Below are 21,908 nucleotides of genomic sequence, written 5' to 3'. Positions count from 1 at the left end.
GCTACCTATAATATGTCAAATTCCTGCAGCTGCCACTGAGGTCAGGGAAAAAGCTGTGGGTCTGTTCCGTAAGTCAAAATATATCCTAGAACAGTCAGAGAATATTAAATCTACCTTTAGCTCTTAATATATTTCCTATCTGTTGCTGAATACACCACATATGTTGGCTGGCCGTGTTCCCTTGTCTGCTGAATGATTCTTTTGTGGAAGTGCTCTGGCTTCTCAAACCTGTTTGAGACAAAAGATAGCATGAATTGTCTGACTGACACAATGAAGCTAGACAAAATCTATTATTTATTAAATGTTTGCCCACATACACGCACCTGTGCAGACACTGCCTCGTGTAACCCTCTATTATACACCTGTGTCTGTACTCATGCTTTTCTTACTAGAGGGTACTGTAGCACAGACACACATCCCAAATCCATTTACAGGCTTGGAATGTGCGTGAGCTCAAAGTGTGACTGGAGTGCTGCACGCTGGTGTTGTTTCATGCACGCCAAGAGCTCCACTTCTGGGTCTGGCTCCACCAGGTATGCTGTGCCTGGGAAAACTGAGTTGCAAAGACAACCAGAGAAACTGGCTTCGAGTAGAATAGTGCTGTCTGAGAGGACACAGGTTTCCTTGGACTAGTCTACCAAAAACTGAGTCCATGACAGAAAACATCTGCTGCTTTGTAATGTCCCCGCTGCTTTGACAGTGGTGGTGTGGTGTCACGTCAACAAGTACTGAGATGATCAGCCACTTGGAAAATTCTTGGTGTCAAAAAAGCATAGCACTGTTAGATGTGACTTAACCACAAAGCTATTTTTAAATGCTTCTTCTGATGCAGTATCTGTGACTTATCTATATGCAAGCAGATGCTACTTTGTAAGCTGGGAGAGACAATTTGAAAAACTTCACAGGCTATCTTCTCATCTCTAATGCTTGCTTGGCCCCACAGTAACAGAGTGAGATCAGAGCTGATGAGAGCCTGAACTCATCACTCTGCTTCCTTTCTTGAAGATGGTCACATTTGTGCATAGAGGGTAAACAAGAAATGGGTTTCAGGAGATAAGACTGGTTTCCAGGAGATGAAGCCTTGTCTGACTGCTAGAGTTCAGCAGATTCCAGTGTTCTACTGACTGTGGCTCCTTTAGAGGAAAAATGTACTATACTGGAGTGGAGTCAGTTGCCCATTAGTTTGTCTGATACTTGCTGGCTGGATGAAGAGTTTACATGCTTAGCATCTGTATCAAGACAAGCAATTTTTTTTGGAAAATGTAGTAATAGCAATCACAGTAAAGTGATATTAAGAGTCATAAGGTTATTTTGTGAAAATTGAATTGTTTGCTTTTCTGAGGCTGGCCAGTTGAGTTGTCCCAGGATGATTTTGGCATGAGCAAATTCAAGTTTGAGGCAGAGTCTGTCCCTGCAACTGTTGTTCGTAACTAACTCCTGTGGACTTGTCTGCTGCCTAGGCAGTAGCTGAGGATCTGTGTTCCACTTCTGGCTGAAGAAAGAGGAGATAACTGTCAAAAAAGAGAAAGAAAAAAAAAAAGTGCCAAACTTCCTGTTCTCTATTTTACTGGTGCCTAACTCCCTTCTTATACTTCAGAGGTGGAGGAGGGAGCCACTAATACCAAAACAAAAACAGGCTAAGAGCTGAGTGTTGGAAGGCAGCAAACAGTAGGCTCATGGCAGAGGAGGACATAATGTATTTTTGTTTAATGTCTTAATTTTGCACCTTCTGTTCCTTATGTGCAATTGATCTAAGCAAAATAGCAATGCCAGTGTAACAGGGTGAGTAGCTCAGCTGTGGTGCTGGCACTGGCACCTTGTGTGTGTCATCTCTCTCATGCCAAAGAAACACACAAGAAGCAGCAGTATCTGACCAAACATCTTTATTTTGATTGGCATAATGTGTATTTGTGGTTATGAAGGTGTCTCATGCATCAGCCTGGAAAGAGCACAGCAGTGAATTAAAGAGCTTTTCTGGGGGTGAAAAAAAAATTAATTGGTAAGACTGGAATGGGTCCATGTACGTGAAAACCAGTAAAAGTAGGTAGTGGGGTGAATGGCACTTGATGCAGTTCTTATGTCAGCCATAAATTTCCCCAATAGGAAAAAGCAAAGAGATTTGGCAAATGATTGACCTTAAGTTTATCTTTTTGTCACTTTTCAACTTTGTGTTAGTTTAGGAAAAGGACAGAAATGGAATAGTCTTTGCTTTGTTGCCCTCTTGTGGTTTCATGTGTTGGCTGAGTTAAACTTTCTAACATGTCTACTACTATCAAGGGATCTAGTAAATATGAATTGGTACTGCTCATCCCTTGCAACTCATCGTTTGCTTTGAACTGGTAATTCTATGTATGTTGGACTTTGTATCCAGAGAGCCTCAGCTATCTCTGTGCAACTGAACCCATTTATGTTCACATTGCCATGTGTATTTTTCTTATGCAATTGTGAGAATATTGCAGACAGAAGGGCTGGACACTTAGGGAACATTTATGTTATGTTTCAAGTGACTGACTCACCTTTGTGTTCTCTGCCCTGTCTGCACAGCTTACTTGTGCTTAAGAATGTCAAATGTAGAGATACAGGGTAAAATGAGAAGACTTTAGAGATTAATCAAACACCCACATACTTATATTTTGCTTAGGTAAAAGTATATTTTTATATGGATTCTTTTATTGATACATGATCATCTCTATCCTATTAACTTAATTTCATTATGTATTTGATTTTTGCGCCTGATTACCTACAAACTTTTTCTCCACTATTTGGTAGTACAATCTCAAAGGTCAGATTTGATCTGAGAGGTCTTTTCCAACCTTAATGGTTCTGCGATTCTGGCATCATTTTTCTATGTGTGCTTTGGACCTGCACAGACTGTATCTCAAAGCAATCATTGAGCAGTGTAGCACATGTCAACCTTAACTCAGTTTTCTTTTCTTGAGTACTTGGTCTTTCAAAAGATTCACCCAAATAAGTGCTCACTTATCCAGAGCCTCTACCTTCATTCGCACAACCTCAGCTGAGTTATGCCAATCTGATGTTCTGGTTTAATACTTCTCTTGAGTTCAGTGTTATTCATTACCTCAATTCTTTTTTGTTGTGGGTTTTTTTGAGTTAAAAAAATGGTTGACTGTTTTAGAGATCTCTACCAGGGTGGGTGATTTAGTTACTGGATTTTGAAGCAAGTTTCAGCTGAGTGCAAAGGATTGGTGTTGCTTGTCTCAACAGAATTGTGAGAAACAGCCCTAGCAACTAACTTTGTGTTTAACAAGTGGATGTTTTCAGTCTTGTTGATTGCTGATGTCATGTTTTTAAAAGAAACATGCAGTTCTTTGGGAACTGAAAGCTGCCTATGCCTAGTGTGTAGTCGATAGCATCCAGTTTGGATCTTAAATTATTTTCTTCCCAAATGGATTATGTTCCTTTAGGGGAAGCAGCAGTCCTGTGGGTGGTGGGCGCAGCTGAAGCTGCTCAGGGAAGAGGTTTGAAGGCAGAGGCTGCAGGGCTGGGCAGCCTTGCTCCCCAGATGGGGAAAGAGGATTTCTGGGAGGTTACAGACAGTTGGGCTGTTTCCTGCAACTCCCTGGTGGCTGTCCCAGATCTTGTACTGGGAACCAGGACTCCCTCCCTAAAGACAAGTGTGTGTTTGCAGCCCCAAAAGCCAATGGCATCCTGGGCTGCATCAAAAGCACCATGGGCAGCAGGCTGGGGAGGGGATGCTGCTCTGGTGAGACCCCACCTGCAGTGCTGCATCCAGCTCTGGGGTCCCAGCACAGGAAGGACATGGAGCTGCTGGAGTGAGTCCAGAGGAGGGGCACTGAGATGATCAGAGAGATGGAGCATCTCCCCTATGAGGAAAGTCTAAGAGAATTTGCATTGTTCAGCCTAGAAAAGAGAAGGCTTTGGGGTGACCTAATTGTGACCTTCCAGTGCCTGAAGGAAGCCCACAAGAAAGATGGGAGAGGGACATGGCATGTAGTGACAGGACAAGGGGGATGGCTTCATACTGAAAGGGATATTAGGATATTAGATATTAGAAAAAAGATTCTTGTGAGTATGGTGAGGCACTGCACAGGTTTCCCATAGAAGCTGTGGGTGTCCCATCCCTGGCAGTGTTCAAGGCCAGTTTGGATGGGGCTCTGAGTAACCTGGTTTAGTGGTAGGTGACTCTGCCCACGGCACAGGTTTGGAACTAGGTGGAATCAGACCTAGGTTGTGTTTCAAATGCCAAATGTCAAAGTTCATTTATTTGGGCCCTTTTAGGAATCAGTTACAAAAGACAGTATAGGCAGAGCCTGTTAAACTTTGGCTTAGCTGTGATTTTTTTTTTTTTTCAGTTTATTGGACTTTGGAACAGCAAAAAGGCATATATCTGAAACATGTTTGGGGATTGTGTGGTGATTCAACCATAGTAATCCTTACAATGGGAAAAAGCAAGGAATGATGTTTTCATGAGGGGCCCGGAAACAGCAAGTCTTAGAGGTAGGCTAAAGCTAGTGTTATCATGTGGTTTCACTTGATAATATCCAACCCAAAACCTTAGTGTCTGAAGAGAAATAAACTATGCAACAGGAAGCAGGATCATGCAAAAGTTACCAGCTGTGTTTTGGGATAATCCAAAACCAATGACATTTCAGTGTAAACAGACGATTTGTGATGGCATAATTATCTGTTCTCCCTATAGGTTCTTTTTACACTGCATTACATTATTTTCATTTTTTGATTTCTTTTTATTTACAGCTTCCTTATTGTGCTGATATGCCTTATCTTCAGCGTGCTTTCTACAATTGAGCAGTATGCAGCTCTTGCTACAGGGACGTTATTTTGGATGGTATGTATGTGGACATGAATATGATTGATGTGTGTTTGTTCTTAATGTGCAAATTCTGATCTCCTGAGCTAACACCATATCAAGCAGAATGTTCCTTATGATTTCATCGACAACAGACTTTTCTGCTTTCCCCTCATGAGCCTCTAAAGCCACAGAAACGCCAAAAGTCATGGTAGCCCAAAAATGAAGTGGTCCCCTCTGTGGCCTTATACTGAGGACATCTGTGGTGTGTCCAGTACATAACAGCTATTCTAATTAAACTTGAATCCCTCCTATTGCTTGGGTTAATCCTTTTTTCAGCCATGCTGAGGGCCAGACACCTGGCCATAGCAGGGGAATAAAGTAAGTGGAAGTCCTTTCATTTAGTTGATGTCATATCCACCTTTGTTTCAAAAGTGGAGAACTCCTGTATGTTCATTGACTTCAAGATAACTTGCTCTACCTGTCTTACACTCTTTCCCTTCAGCAGAGAAAATGCAGTCACCATGTTTATAGTACACCAGTGCTGCAACATAATTGTATCAACAAATGCTTCAGGAGTGTTATTGTCCTGCCAGCTCCAGTTTCATTGGAGAGCCTTAGTTTTGAGGTTGGAGAGGCACGATTTTAAACGTGCAAAATTTTATAAATTTGTTGTACCTTGCTAGTGGGATTATCCCCTGCTAAATCATTGATTTCTTTGTATTTGTAAATACCGTTATTTAACTTGTGGAAACACTGGCACTCTATTGAGAAAATGATAGCTAGGAATTTTAAATATTTGTTCAAAACAGGTATTGTAGCAATGCTCCAGTAATATCATTACGTATATTACCGCTATTAACATGAAAAAGCTCACTGAAGACCCCCATCAGTTATAATAATTTTTTTCTATTTATCTATTAATTTTGCTGAGGTTCTATACCTAATATGAATGCTGTAAGAATAAGAATGTAGCATGTTAAATTTAGTGTCAGTCACACTATTTCTATATGAAGTGCCTTCATTCCTGGTATATTATTTTTAACTAACTTGTAAGCTGTTTGAACTCTTAGGTGTAACGTAAGAGTTACATAAGAGTTAGTGCCAGCTAAGAGGATCCATACATTGATTTCTGCATTTAGTACCTTTTTTTTTTTTTTTCTTTTGGTTTGGAGTTCCTTTTTGTACATATTTAAGTTGTTTTGGGTTCTTCACTCCATAACTAGTAGGGTTTTTAATCCGTAACTTCTGCCAGTGTCTGTGGTGAGTTTAACTTCTGGTAATGTCTCACTCATTTTTGCAATATATCATAATATTTTACATGTGTGTTGTCGTGGTGAAACAACTTCTAGTGGCAACATAACTAGTAAGGTTTCATTCCCTGTCCCCACCCTGTGAAACCATGGAGCTTGTTTTTGTTTGTTCATCTTGTGTGCCGCGTGTGTCTGTAGCTGGGTAATACAGGCAGTGTAAGGTGCATGCAAAGCATTCAGGATTACACACAGTGTGTAATGGATTGTGTATTTCTACTGTTCTGTTTTATCTTGCTCCCTAAGTAGTGAGAGAATCAGTGAATGGTGTATCAGTGTTCTTGTTCTACATAGTGAAAAAAACTGTGGTTAATTCCTAAAATTGAAGTGCTGCTGTCATGGTTTTTATGGGAAATAAGCAGTTGTCTGTTTGTTTGGTATTGGCACAGTCTGATACTGTTTTCTTAAAGGATTAACTGTGGTAACTTTGATGAAACCTGTGGGTATTATGGGGAGCCATCAGTCCAAAGCAGTAGATGGGCCAATGTGCTCTCTGCTCTGTGCAGTTTCAGTGGGAGTTGTGTTCCAAGGAGTTGTGGCATCTTGAAACACAAATACAAATGTCAGACTCTCATTCCTGCTGGCGTCTACCTAGTGAAATTTTCTATTGTTTCTTATTCCTTAAGAGATTTTTCTTTGACTTTAGGATAGCATTACAAGTTGTTGGAAATAGATGTAACTGAATTCTTAGAGGGGATTTAATCACAGAGGGCTGGTTGAAGGAGCCTGCAAATGGAAGGAAGTAAAATAAAGTGTAACAGCATGTAGGGATTAAGACACAAAACAGGAAAAGACAGAGTGCAAGTTTCCAAACCAAGTGGTGCTGTAAGGAGGAATGAAAGCTTAGGAGAGCACTCTTTCTACTGCTCTGTGGCAGGAGTTAATGTCTTTTTTGTGTCTATAGAAGGATTTTTAATTATTTGACAATAATTAAATGATAATAATGACAATATGATTTTTATTTGGAGCCAGACAATTCAAGTGGGTAACATTGTCATTGTCAGTGAGCAAAGGAGGGCAAGCAACTTGATTAACAAATTAACACTAAGTGAGAGAGAGGTCAAAGGAGCAGCAGTGTACCAGCAACCTGCCAGGAGTATGGGAATCCTGAAGATGGCTTCATCTTGGGCTTAACTGGGCAGTGAAAATGGAGAAACTTTGGCCATTTAGAGTCTGTGCTTAGAGACCTCAAGTAATCCCATGAAACCTGAGTTGCATGGCATTGAAGATACGTATTGGGAAAAGAAATGAATCTGTTCCTCCTGACTGGAAAACTAATTAAACAAGACCATTTAAAGCACTCACAATTAATAGCTATACTGCTTTATTTCCTCCAAATAGCCAAAGTATTTGGTTCTGACCCTGTAAAAGGTCTGAGCACCTACATAATTTCAGCAGGTAGTCTTTTTGAAAGCAGCGAGCCTAGTCACATTGAAGTTACAGATAGGGCACATTCAGCTTCGTTCTCATGAAAAAGAATTTCATGCTTCACTAATATAGTCCTACAAGATATTACAATAATATGAAAATAAAAGCTAAAAAAGTTGTTGATATTATATGTATATATTATTTTGATTTTATTCTGGAGCTGCTTGTCTTAAAATACCACCTCCCACAGCACGAAACAGATGATGTTATGCTATCAATAATTTTAAAGCATTAAAAACCACTTCTATTTCTCATAAAAGCAAGAAAAACGCAAGCTTAACATTGGAAAAATAAACAAGGGCAAGTTTATATGTGTTCCAAGTGGTGTTCCAGATTTAGACAAAAAGCTTACAATTAGCTGCTGAATCTTTCTCTACTTGTCACCACACTTCACAAGGCAAAGAGCCTTGATGAAAGCTATACCTAAATGCAGTTGTAATGGGAGATTAGGAGAGAATTGGCCTTTTGTTCGTTTCCAGAATGCAGTGAAAACTGTTTAAATTTGCATGTGTTTATTTTCCCTTTTTTTCACTAGATGGTGCTGTCGGAGGGGTTTGACTCCAGTTAGTCATTGGCACTTGCCCAGCGTGAGCTGGAGTCTGAGCCAAGACTGTGAAAGCATCATCATTTTGAAGAGTCCTGTGTACACTTGGCCTGTGTAAAATAGTGGTGCGGGAGAGCTTTTGCCATGACTCATAAAGAGAATGTGGTATATCTGTGTAAAAATTGATTTTGAGACTACAATGTCTAAACTATGGAAAAAAGTAGTGCAGAGATGTATGTTCCCAGAGAGGCCATATTTTTCTTTTATTTTCATAAGCAAGGGTTTTATGGTGCCAGAACACAGCAGAATGCTGTTATCTCAGCATGATCTAAGAAAATCCAAGTGCCTGATCCAAGAGGATTAAATATTCTGCTGAACCAAGGGATATTTAGTGTGCCTGAAAAAGCTATTTTCTGGTAGGAATCTCATTTCAATATTGATTCCAACCAAATAAAAAGAAAAAAAAAAAGGCTATATTTTTATAATGAAGGTATAAGCTCTTTCCAGCTTTGTTTTGAGTTCATTTTCTACTTTAGCATACTTCTTACTGAAGAGATTAAACAATATTTAAACTTTAAAAGATACAAATGGAGATAAAAAGGCAACGGTTTTGGTTTATTAACATTTACTTTATTAGCATTGAAATTATTCATACAATTATGAGAAACTGGCACAGAGTCCAGGCCCATAGGAAATCTAGTTTATATTGCTTTTTTTTAAATATAATGTTTTGTTCTGAGTAGAAACCTTGGTTTTTGCTTGCTGGAGTGTTCTGTGGGTCTTGTGAGAAAGAAAAAGGAAAATACCTACAGCTTTTGCTTCTGAAGCACAGAGAATGCACAGTTCAAAGGAGTTCCAGCATTTTTCTGTCCTGATTATCTTCCTTGCTTAAGAAGGCCAGAATACAGACTCACAATCTGCATTGGTGCATTTTTCATCCTTTTGAAAAATTAAATGGATTTAATATCTGTAAAGGATGCCTGGTGATAGCTCTACAGACTGATCTAGTCTACAGACTCTGAACAACTGTAGCTGAGAAAGAGAAAAATTTGTCTTTGTAATCTCAGCAATGTCCCCTGGTCTGACCCAAAGTGAGGCCAGCTGGTGTAGAAGATGTGTCTAGTGGATTTATGGTCTTTAATGCTTTTCCTTTGTTGGACCTGCAGAAAGACCTGTCCAGGGAGTCACTCACTGCAGCCTTTCCTTTCTGTCACTCCACTGACAGCTGAAGTGGAGAATCCCGGCTTTCAGTCAAAGCTGGCTTCTTTACATTTTAGTTTGTAGGAACAAGGCCAGCTGTGAGTGATTTGAAGGCTCAGAAAACATGATTAGAAATTAAAATCAGTAACAGTATAAGGAGCAGCTGGAACAGGGATCTTGCCCTGAATCTGTACCCAGGTGTTTCTGGCTGCACTTCAGCCCCCGATTGTGATGTTTATGGCTGAGCTGTGCTGGCAGATAACGTGAGTGCTTCTAATCCGCCTCACTGCAAAATCAGCTGCCTTGGTTTGAAATGTTGCTGGTAGTAAGATCTTAACTTGTTCCAGCTGTTCTCAAAGCAATCCCTTGTCAACTCCCCTGGCCTGCAGAGGAGAGTTATGTGTTTAATGTAAATGTGATGTTAAAAGGATTTAATTCATTTGGTTCAGAAGGTTGCATGAACATGCTTAAATTCTGCTTTATGTCCATTCTGAGCAGGTCAAAGGGAGCCAAATCAGATGCTTCTAAAGTGGAAATAAGGCTGTCTGTTAGGGACAGCTGAACCAAATTCATGAAATAGTTGCTTTTTTATTACCAAAAAAAAAAAAAAATTAAAGACAAGCCTCTTGCTCTGGTTTGGTGTAGATGAAATCTGAGTTAAGGAGGAATGCAAGGGAGGAATGAAGAGGTGATATGGAATGAAAGCATGCTAAGACCAGTAAGGGAGAGATGAGCTGGTTTTGTTTCGACTTGTGCTAAAAATCAAACACATGTAGAAGGGCGCTGGAGCTTCCCCTTAAAATCTGCGGAGGGCAGCATTACACCGCGCTGTGCTCTCCTGGGTGGCTGGTTCTGACCTTGGACGGTGTCCTGAACTAGATAAAAATACATTTTGGAAGAAGTGAACTCTTAATAAAGAAATGTTTTTTCACATGGGCTTGGGGAATTTTATATGAGTAATTAGCAACGATAATTTGTGGAGAGAGAGATGAGAGAAAAGGGCCGTGTAAACATTGGTGCCAGAGCAAACTCTGGCAACTTCGTGGTGGTAGCCACAAAATTCATGCTGTTTGGTCTACTTTATTGCTCATCATGTGGATGGCTTCTAGAAAAAAAGAAAGAGAACAATTAAAGCTTTCGGTGAAATGAATTGGGCAAGTGTTTGCATGGAGGAGAAAGGAAAAAGTTTTTAGACTCGTTAATACATGGAAAGACTTCCAATGTGTTATGCCCTGCCAGGTATGCTCTTGGTATTGTTAGTTGTTTCCTATTCAGCTGGGATAAAATAAAAAGTTTATTTGTCTAAATTTCTCTAAAGTTACCACCAAGAATGACCTTTAGATGTATGTGACAAGAATAAGCAGCAATTTTTATGGAAAAATCCCACACCTCTTTTTACATGTATCCCATACATTTAATCTAGAAGGTCCAAACACTGTGGGTTTGAATTCTTGTTTTAGTCTGCTGCAATGGAGTGGCTTGGATGTAGAAAATTGATTACTTCTGTTTCTGCCTTTCCTAAGAACTTGGAAAAGAAAAATCCTTTTCCTGGGATTTCTGTACCTGGAGTTGTGTGGTGGCATAACAGAACACTGTCATTTAAAATAAAGTCCGCAACTACATCACTGTGCATGAAGGAATCAGAATTCAACATTTATCCCCATTGGGATGAGAAGTACCAGGCATTTGTTGGGACTCAGACTCTGAAGACTAAGACAGGCTCTGGGAAGAGCAACCTTCCTGGAGCTCAGGGTGGGGCTGGTGACAGATTGTGGGCCAGCACAAGCTATTGGCGATGGATTGGTGCCGTCTGCTGGCTGCTTGGTGGCCCACATGATCTGACATGGTGATCTCCCTCCCTGGCAGCGCGGGGGTCTTTGCCGGAGACAGAAATGAGCAGGGTGCCATGTTATCCTTTGGCACAGAGCAAGCATCCCAGATTGTCGTATATGAGAAATGCAGTAATGTGAAAGTTTTCAGGAAACATTGCTTTTAAATTGTATGTAGGGTTTTGATAAGTAGGGGATATGTTCTCTGGAGTTATTAGTTTTTCACCTGTTCTCAAGAGCTCGTGTTTGCTCTCGTAAGTCACACAGCAGACCAGTGGTTTGTTTTTTTATTTTTAAGAATAGGTACATTCCAATAAATTTTGTTCAAAGGTGCAGCTAAGAAAATGCCATCACTGAAAAAGGCATGTTTCAGTCACAGTTGTATTTATTACTCACTTTCGTCAAGCTTCCTACTTAAGGGTTAAAGTTTGACTCAACTTTTCTGGGGTGTAAATCCATGTCAGACTTGAAACATTTGCTTGGTAAACTCCAAAAGAAACATAGTATACGTATTTTCTTTGAAATGATACGTATTTCTAGTTATTTATTATTTTAGTAAACAAGCGGAGTAATACAAATTCCATCTTGGAAAAAGAATTTAAAACTGTGGAATACTGGTGCACGGTATAGCCAAGCAGTGAAAAGAAAGATTTTTAAATTTAGAGTTTATCTGGATTAGTGTGTAATGTTTGCAGTGACAGGTGTTTCCTTTATGCTTTGCCCAAATGTCTGGAAAGTAGTTTGTCATTAAGTGCTACATTCAGTGTGTATCTCAATTTCAGTATAACTGGAGGGTCTCTGGCTTTGTTAGGTCCTTGTTTTCACATCTGACCTCAGCCAGCTGGAGTCTATTGTTTTAAGCGTAATGTAACAGCTGACATAACATAACGGATATCAAGCCGAAAAACTGAAACGCTGCAGCAAACTGAGGCAGAGGGGAGGGGAAAGGGAGAAGCTGGGAGGAGGGACAGGGGCAAAACTAGTTTCATGGTTCAAAGTGGAAGCTTGCTGGCTTGTTTTCCCAGGGGGAATTAGCTAGGAAATAATGGGATGAGTCTGTTGAAGTTCTATTTGCAATTGATTACATGTGATAGACTACTGAGACAGGTTTGAATTTGCCAGCTGTCACTAGCTGGTGGCTCCTTGAATGGCTTTAAGTGGCCCTTGGTAGGCAAAACTGGAATAAACTCTGCAGGTGTGGTGTAATTGTAGTGTAGAAAAGCACTGAGTGCCAGTTCCTTAGAAGACTGGAGGTTCCAGGAGTTAGTAGAGAGAAAATAACTTAAATTAAATGCATTAACAACTTTATTTTGCGATGTTGTGTTAAATGGGTTCAATTAACTGGCTAAAAACCCAAAATCAATTGGATTTCTTGGTGCCTTTCTTTTCCTTGGCAGTTTCTAAACTAAACTTCTTTGAGTTTGTTTTCTAAAAAGCTTCGTTATTTTGTTTCTTGACTCCTGTGTGTGACAGGAGGAAAGTGCATCTCAGCACTGAGTGCTAACTGCTCTTGGAAGGGGAATGAGTAAATGAATATCCTGCTAGAAATTTGCTAGGCCGTGAAAAAAGTGACAAATATCTGACTTGGTGCTCAGATAGAGAAAAACAGCATAGGGAGAATACTCTTATTTCTTCATAGGTGTCTATATATATGCTTCTTTGCAAATATATTTTTATATAAAACATTTCTTTTTTCAGCAATGATTTGAAAACAAAATACTTCTAGCTGGATTTCGTTTGTATTGAGTAGAGCCTCTGGCAGTTCTGCCCTATTGAGAGTTTACTCCATGGCTTTAGACGAGGGGGGGAAAAAGGCTGGACTGTATGGTGGTTGTTTTTCCTTTTAAATGTATATGGGCAGAGGCAACTAAATTATGTTCTACATTTATAAGTGAAGTTTTTATGGCATGAGACTTGCAGTTGTGCAGTGTGTTTAACTTTGTGCGTATGAGTCGTCATCATGACTTCAGTGGAGCTTCCTGTGTGCATAAATATTAACAGGATCAGGATGTAATGGGAAAGATTTCTTCAACAGAGTCTGCTTGTACTTAGGGGTAACCTAGGAAGTATGAGTTTGATTTATGTAACTGCAAACTGTATTTATCTCACATTTAATGTTTTAAATGTATTTTTATCTAATTTACTTTTATTTTGGTAATATAAAAAATGTCATCATGACTGAAGCGTGAGTTGTGTTAAACTTGTCTTGCACAAAGAGTTTCTAGGATTGCTCCTGTTGTACTGTGGGGCCCAATTCTACTTTATCTCAGTAATCAGAAAGGCCTTGTGAAAATTTATTAGAGCTGTTGATTCAGTGGCTAGTAGTACTTAGCATGGGCATTTACACTTTATCTTAGCTTATAAAATAAATTAGTTTAATTGTGGAGCTCAGAACATGCTGTTTGTACTGAGCTGCTGGAGAAGTCTTGATAGCCCAGAGAGCTGCCACGTACTGCATTTTCTCTTCTGTGTTCGTGGCATGTCCTGTGCCTTGGGAGCAAACAAGGATGGGTGCCCATGTGCCCTGGTAGCCACAGCAGTCAGAGACTCTGCAGCAGAGCAAGTTCTGTAGGCTTCTGAGTTGCCTCTAGGGACGAAATATTAGGATAAATGTCCTAAAACCTCTGCACTGCTCAGCTATCCCTGTTGATCACTGATTTCAGGGACCTGTACCTTAGTGCATCATTTACATCAGATATTTCCACCTACCCCATTGACCATGACCATATTTTTAAGGTGATGGGGAACCAAGAGCTGTTATTAGCTCTCAGAAGCAGCCGGACTTTGAAGTACTAACAAAATAACCAAAATGCCTGTTTTCACACCCAGTCTGTGAAAGCAAGCTATGTGCTGCTTCACTTTGATGGTTTCCTTTATGCTAATGACACTGAGGCTGACCTCTTTTTTCCTCCAGCATGTTGTTAACATCCTTATTAAGGTACATTTCAGAAACACTCCTTTTTGTTGTTGTTTCTGTCAGCTTGACAGGATGTGTTTACACGTGGAACGCATGCAAAAGGAGTTGATTTACTCATCCTTTATTCCTCTGCAGCTGTTCCCCAGATCAAGGTGAGAAAGGATGTCTGCTGTAGAGGTAATTTGTCTATTCCATGGTTCCCTGCAGCACGGGTGGGTGCAATGCATTTAGATGCTGTTTTGGCTGCAGTATTGCAGAACAGTTCTAAATCAGATTGCGTGCGTATGATGACTGACCTCCATCTGGCCCACAGGCAGGGAGCTTGACAGCTACCTTCTAGGAGCTGCTCCAAGTCATTGATTTAGTATATGGAGCTCAGAATGAGTTATACTTAGTGGCCAAAGCTGGGGGAAGGGGAGGAGAGAAAATTAAATATTTACTAATCTTAGTTCTGTAATGCCTTCCAAACACGAAAGTGCTTAACCTCGCAGCATTCTTGGGAGGTGAATGAGTATTAGCAGTTTTATGTGTAAAATTGGGTGATCCGTAGCTTCTCCACTCTTAAGTTGTGAGATAAATCCTTCAGAGAACCCAGGCTGTACTTTCAAGAGAGGGTTTCAGCCTACATAAACTGGCACTGCCACCTGAAGAAATGATCCTGCTGCTCCATTCCTTCTGCCAACACAAGCATTTATGCAGCTATGTTGTCAATTGCCTTGGAGAACCCAGATGGGTTCAAATTAACCTTTTCTTTGGCCAGATGAGATTGCTTCTTTTGGCAACAGTGCTGGCTTAAACTGTTTGTGGAACTGTAGAGTAAGATTTGTTAGCTTTTGATAGTTAAAAGTGTGATGGAAACTTTATCTGCAACACAATTTACAAGCAGACTCGTGTGTTATTTTTTTGAGAAAGGACATTATTGTTGTTTCCATTACAGCCCATTCCAAAGGCCCTGCCTGTAAGATCAAGTACACCTAGCAGAGTGGGGAGCCACGTGCTCTAAAAGGTAGCTCCTAGCCTCACAGACCTTGCAGCCTTAAAAGCCAAAGTGGTTGAAGAGGTGAGGGGAAGGAAGTTCTGAGTGGGCTCTTGCACAGCCAGGCACTGAGGCAGAAAAAACACGACTTCCAGAAGTCCCAGCTTTGGCCTGCTCCAAGCATTCTGGTTCTGTGATGGGCCTCAGCAGTCACAACACTGAAAAAGAAAATGTATTTAACTTCTCATCTAATTTCTTAACTTAGAACTGTGAAGGGTTTGGGTTGGGATTTTTTTTTTGCCCCACAAAAGCTGAGATTTTGGCCCTGATTTTACACACTGAAGTTTGTGTCTCTCATGTATTGATTTGACTGAATAATTAATTAAGTAGCATTTTATGTTTACTTTTCATCTGTTTTGCTGCAGGACAGCTTGACTGCTGATTGAGGCCAGCTTGGCTGAGATTAAATTTATCCTACAGGTCTAGGCCTGCCTACCATAATCCAGGGCTGGTTATTGAACCCGAGTTGGCAGCTAGGCCATCTCTACAAACAAAAGCTATTTAGTTCAAACCCAGCTAGAACAGGCAGGGTGTAGAACATGCAGAAGCATGTCTCTCTGGAAGAGCTTAAGAATCACTCATCTGTGAGCTCTTTGCTGCAGCCCCTCCATGGGATGTACCAGTGCCCAGAGTTGGACTGTACTGTGTTCACTTTCACAGCCTGCTGCAGTGCCCAGCTGCTCCAGAAACCCTTCATGTTTTTGCCACCAAAGAGGGTTAAACTTAATGTGGTTGTAACAAAGAGGGCAAAGAGCACTTCCACAACAGGTTACCGTTGTTCAGCTTTGTGGGTGGTAATCTCCAAGATGAGAAGTGCAGGAATGAGCAACAGGGTGGGGTAGTATCTTCAATCTCTTTCTGTCTTTGAAGTGATGGTGGGCACGTGGTTGCACATGTCAGTGTAGCCCAGTCCCACAGGGTATAATTGTACTATTATGTCATTGTTATTATTAAGACAATAACAGGCACATTTGGGGTTGAATCACTGCAATTGTTTTGATAAAAAAAACCAAAACCCACATAACCAAACCCTACTCCCCCCCACATATGTCTACGCAGAATACTAAATATGTGTGTAGAATAGTCTCAAAACAGCAATTTACCTTACAGATTTCTAGCATGTGTGTTTCTATATATATTAATATATATGGATATAAAAATTTTAAAAAGCTCCTTGGATATGAGTGGGATTTTGCAGGAGCAATGACACGTGTTTTCATACTTGCATGTTAGGAGTCAGCTCATTAGTAAAACAGTTAAATATTTAACCACCATGAGTCATGCGCCTTTTTAAAACAAATAGAGTTAAAAAGGATGTAAAGAAATAATTCTCCCCTTGCTCCTAATTCTGAGCTGGCTTAGGGAGTTGCTATCTCATCTGCAAGGGAAAAAAAAAAATCAAGAAAATTAGGGGTAGTGTTCTGACTTTATGGAAGTCAACTTTACAATGGTATGTGTTTACAAATACATTTGTGATACAGTGGATAAGGTGGAGGGAATAGATCTGGGATCTTGTAGACCTTTTAAGCAGTAGAAGTTTGCAGCAGTAATTAAAATTAATAACTTTGTGAACAGAGACCAATATTTATATTTTGGTAACAGAACTAGGAAACTCCATGCTACGATGTAGAAAAAATGCTTCCAAGTAGTATAGCAATAATGTGAAATTTCCTTTTCTCTTCTTAATTGATTATGTCAGGTTAATGGCCAATGAGAGTCAGAGGTGAGAAGCTCAGGCATGCATCAAGTCACACAAAAATGTGTCCATTCTGTCAAACAATTCCCAAAACAAGCAGGCAGTCTGTCAATCTTTACTTTCTCAAGGTCAACAAACCATGGTACTGAAATGCTAGTAAAGAACTTAAGAGAAATTCTGATTAAGACAATCTCCTGTTTCATTAGTTGGTTTGACTTTTGGAAAGCATCTAAACTCTGATTTCTAAGTGTTCAGACACAAGGGACTGTTAGCTTTCACATCCCAGGCAACTTCATTTATTTTGTAGGGTATGTGCAGGGGTGTTTCTGTCTTTAAAACCAAGTCATATCTTCACAGATGTGTAATGAGCACTTGCAGCTGTGCTCTGGGCTGCATCCAAAGCAGTGTGGCCAGCAGGTCAAGGGAGGGGATACTGCCCCTCTACTCTGCTCTGGTGAGAGCTCACCTGCAGTGCTGCATCCAGCTTTGGGGTCCCCAGCAGAGGAAGGGCATGGATCTGTTGGACCGAGTCCAAGAAGATGATCAGAAGGATTGAGCACCTTCCCTATGAGGAAAAGCTGAGAGAACTAGTTTTGTTCAGCCTGGAAAAAAGAAGGCTTCAAGGTGACCTAATTGTGGCCTTGAAGGAAGCCTACAGCAAAGATGGACAGAGACTATTTACAAGAGCGTGTAGTGACAGGACATGGTAGAATGGCCTCAAACTGAAGGAGAGTAGGTTTAGATTGGATGTTAGGAAGAAGTTCTTTACTGTGAGGGTGGTGAGGCACTTAAATGGGTTGCCCATAGAAATTGTGGATGCCCCATCCTTGGGAGTCTTCAAAGCCAGGTTGAATGGGGCTCTGAGCAATCTGGTCTAGTGGAAGGTGTTCCTGCCCATCGCAGGTAGATTGGAATGAGATGATCTTTAACATCCGTTCCAACCCAAACCATTCTGTGATTCTATGATCTGTACTTAAACTGCTGATTTCTTCTGGTTTTGTGTCTGTAACTAGCTTTCACTTGGAAAGAAGAGACTAGTGTTTGTAAATATAGAAGGTAAAAAGTTTTCTTTTGGTTACTTTCTCCCTGCAGCATTGCTAGTGCTTTTTGTTAGGAAGAGGGAATCAATGATTACCCAGAAAAATATTCTCTGGCACTTTAAGTCTCTATTAAGTAGAGTCGGGTAGCAGTCTTTTAAATGTAACAACTCCTCAGCTCTGTAGTTTCTGTAGATTTCCCACAAATGTGTGAATCATTGCTACTTACATCTGGTAGGGTGAATGTCTGGAAAATAGCAGGTGAGAAGCGGGAGATTCTGCTGCCATGCCTTTTGGATCATAGAACGGCATAAAAGTGCAGGACAGCATCACAAATAGTCTTGGTGTTATGGAGAGAACAAGGAGGCAAGCAGGAGAAACATCTTTCTGATGACAGTTACCTGAGTAACCTGAGTTGTCTGGTCCTTGAAACAGCTGTTTCTTTCTCCTTGCTCCCCAATTTGGTTGAGGCATTGATGAAGTTGCTAATAGGTATTTAATTTTTCCTACTGTTTAAGGGAGATGTTGAGTTAGAGCTTTTTCACTTAGCAAAACTATGCTTTAGAGAGTTGGCACAAGGTGATGATGCTGTCAGTGAAACCTTTTGTGCAAAGGCGTAAGAGGTGGAGGAAGAAATATCAGGTGGCTTGGATGAGGGATGAAGTGTCACTTCTGTTTATCCATTACCCCTTTGAACAGGGACTTCCTGAGTATTATAATGTCTCAATGAATTGCAAATTTCATTGTGTAACTGTGTCTTCTGTCATTCTTTCCCTAGCTTGAACTTAAAAATCATTACTGACTGAAGCAGTCTACAAGGCATAGAGAATTCAAACACACAGAAAGCCAATGTCAATTAAAACTTGGGGGAGCTTGTATTGCCTTCCTGAATGTTCATCTAGGCTCTCATGCACAGTACAACTTTGCTTGCCTGTCAGCTTTTTAAAATTTAAATGTCTTCTAATCACTTGTATATAAATTTTAATCCCAACCCTTATCTTAAAGGGCTCCAGGACACAAGGTATTGTGAACATTTTAAAACAAAAATGAAAATTGAACCAATATGGGGAATTCTTTAGAACTGCTACTGGTTTTCTTACTTGTTATTAGTCCTAGACATAAGGCTGAAAACAATCAGTAAAAATTCTGGAAAATATTTTTGTTTCTATCTCTTCATTTGTTTTCTTTCCCAGTTAGATACCTTTTACGTGCCATGGGACCAGGAGGAAAAACAATGGCATCTGACTGACCAGCATAGCGGAAGTGATAGACAGAACAAAGAAGGCTTCTTATTTGTAATCTCTTAGGTTTTTATTCATCTCAATTCATAACAGAGGAAATCAATAATTTTCAGTTGCTTTGGTAAAGTAGTATTAGGTCGAAATCAAGCAGTTCTTTTTTTACAAATGAGCTTACTGTAATGTTCCTGGCTATAAGGCTAAAGTTTCAAAGCAGTGTGCTTTTTACTTTGATTTATTTGTTGTCAGTAGCTTATCAGGCCTTTGTTTGAATTAGGAGCCATTGTGGGCGGCCAGAAATTGAACTTTATGTAATATGGTCTATCTGTCACTCAGTGTCAGTTCCCTAACAGTGATGCTAACACATTCCGACTTTAGCATCTGGACCTCGCACTTGAGTTTTCAGCCACGAGGTAGGGTCTAATGTCTCAGTGCTTCCATGTAGTCCCTCCCTAGCTATTTCCCATCTGTGTATGACTGTCCCACTTCCCTAGGGGTCAGTCACTGGTTCTGCCAATGTCACCAGACAAGCCTTTTCCCAAGAGAAATTTTGCTTAAACTGTATCACATGTTAAACTGTGCCAGACTACTGGATTCATTGTCTTCACCTCAAAAGTCAGGAAAATGATAATAAAGCAGGAAGTTGTGGGATTACATTTGAGCTTGTCTCTGAGATGAATATATAGCTTTTTATTTCATGGGCCAGTTCCAACAAAAGCAGTTCTCCAGTCTCCTTTAATGATTTAAAAAAGAAAGGCCAAAGTATGGAAAGAGAAGATGTGATGGCAGCAAAGACAAAGAACAAGCATTAGAGTCTACGGCTGGGTTCTCACCCTCCCTGACAAAGTCAGTTCTTGAAAGAAAAATCTGTAATAGTTAATGTACTAAGTGTTACTAAAATTTGCAATCTGCCTTCTCTCTCCTGTAGAGCCTTTATGGCTCTCAGGCTTTTCTAGGAATGTACCTGTACTTTTTTCATGCTTTCTTAGCTGGAGAAGACCTTGGAGGAAAGCAGGCAAGCTGCCTTTGAGCAAGAGAAAAATTCACACATCTCCATCCTGGGCTTCCTGTGAGCTTCCAAGAGCATGCTTCTGTGATTGCTGCACTTATTTCATGTGCTCCTTGTGGTGCCTGGGAGTTGGCTGTAAATGAGGGCCCCTTTGTGGTTTGGGCCCAAACATAATATGGAGACTTAAGTATTGAAGGATAAAAGCAGTAGGTGGCTGGACTGACTGAAGGACACTTCCCCAGATCTGTGCTCATTTTGTACCTCACAAATTACCTGTTGGTAATGGATGGAAGTCCAAACCATCAAATAAACAGGGTATCTCTTCTCATATGCCCTCCTTCTGTTTTCTTCTGAATTGGCTTCTTATTTTAGGTATTAATTCAGAAGCTGCAAAGCTCAACTAGAGCCAATGAGCAGGAAGCTTAGCCCGGAGCAGTACCTCCTCTGTCTCTTGAACAAGTAGCAGCAGGGGAATGAAACTTCCCTCAAAACATCTGGCAGAGCTGAGCTGTGCCAGTACATCCTTCCTCCCCCAGGGAAGATGACTGACTTCTAGGGTGGGGCCAGATCAAAAGGAAGGTGCAGGGAAACGGAAACAGGGGTGAAAAGGGATGCCAGAATGTTTAAAACATAGCTGCTGCATCTGTCTAGTGAGTGGTCTAGCTCCTGTTTGTGGAATAAATTTCATGAAAGATGCACTTATTTATGTTAGCCTGTGATATGTAGGCCTAGACCAACTGGCATGTTTTAAGAGGTTGGGAAAGAAAAAGAGACCAAGGTATTTTGCTTGCACTTTTTTGCTAGAAGGTAATTTAGTCTAAAAATCTTTGAAGTAAAATAAACATTGTATTTTAAGTAGCTGAAGGCATTTACTATGTTCGCAAAGACCTTTGCTCTTTGCAGTCTGGTTTGAGGAGATTTGTTTTTGTCTAGAAGAAACAAAAATATTTGTGAGCTTGCTTTTGACTCCTGGACCACCACTTACGGGTGAGGTGGAATTGTACAAAACTTCATTTTAATGTGAGTCCAAAGGAGAGAGACACTGCTAGTAGAGTGGCCTGGAAAAGCTACATTAAACTCTTTCTTTCAGGATTTGCTTTGAAGAATGATGGGTTGTATTTGTTCCAATTTCCCTCCCTGTGGTGCCACTGCTTGGATTGGCACTAAGAGCAGGCTTGATGCAGGTGCTGTTTGGAGAGGTTACCCTCATGAGCCTAAACAGCTTGACTGCCTCTGTGGGTTGGGAACTGTCCCTGAAAGTCTCATGTGTGATTGTCATCACCTGACATTTGGAGCACCTTTCAGATCTTTGAAACATTCAGTAGTCCTGCACTGTGAATTCTGTGTTCATCTTGTGTAATTAACTCTGCTGGCAGGGACAGACTGATTATTAGCAATGGAAACCCTGTAAAACATGACAAACCTTGAAGTCTGTTGAAAAGCAGCATTTTTAGCTCATTTTGTTATAATCCTCCCTGCCTGCTGTACCATGAATATATGTGGACCAGACCTGAAAATGCATTTGTAAGCCCTAAATGTCAGTATCTGCTGCACTGTTGTTAAGTTTAGCAAAGGTTTTACTTATAATTCAAAAGATGAGCTATAGATGTTGATTCCCTACATGGGAAGGGTTCTTAAATCCAGGTTTGGTACCTAATGGTTCTATTTTTCAGTGCAATTGAAGTAAGGTTGTGGCCTTTTGTGGAGCTGTGGAGTTCACCGAACTATTGCTACTCTCTGATTTGGAGCAGCGTTACTGCCAATTCAGAGTAAAGAACTGTGTTTTCATCCTTCTACATAAAAAATGTGTAAAAGGACAGAAACAATGTGTGATGAATTGACCATAGCCCCCATTCCTTTTTCCCCAGCCCCTCC

General features: G+C 40.5%; 1 protein-coding gene across 5 annotated transcripts in view; it reads left to right on the top strand.

Moving 5' to 3' along the window:
* The window catches only part of KCNQ1 (potassium voltage-gated channel subfamily Q member 1), a 337,169-nt gene that overhangs the window by 37,431 nt on the left and 277,830 nt on the right, over positions 1–21,908 (top strand). For 4 of the 5 annotated variants that reach the window (XM_042038606.1, XM_042038608.1, XM_042038607.1 and 1 more), the window contains exon 2: positions 4,738–4,828. In XM_042038606.1, coding sequence (XP_041894540.1) covers positions 4,738–4,828 — 91 coding nt within the window. Of the gene's footprint in view, positions 1–4,378; positions 4,480–4,737; positions 4,829–21,908 lie in introns of those variants that run through there. The other variant, XM_042038609.1, reaches the window with a different exon arrangement.

The sequence above is a fragment of the Corvus kubaryi genome, unplaced genomic scaffold (assembly GCF_017639235.1).
Source record: "Corvus kubaryi isolate FWS band 111438036 unplaced genomic scaffold, C.kubaryi_AGA036_p1.0 37392, whole genome shotgun sequence".
NCBI lineage: Eukaryota > Metazoa > Chordata > Aves > Passeriformes > Corvidae > Corvus > Corvus kubaryi.
Note: the sequence above shows the minus strand (reverse complement) of the source record. Positions and strands in the feature narration are given on the sequence as shown.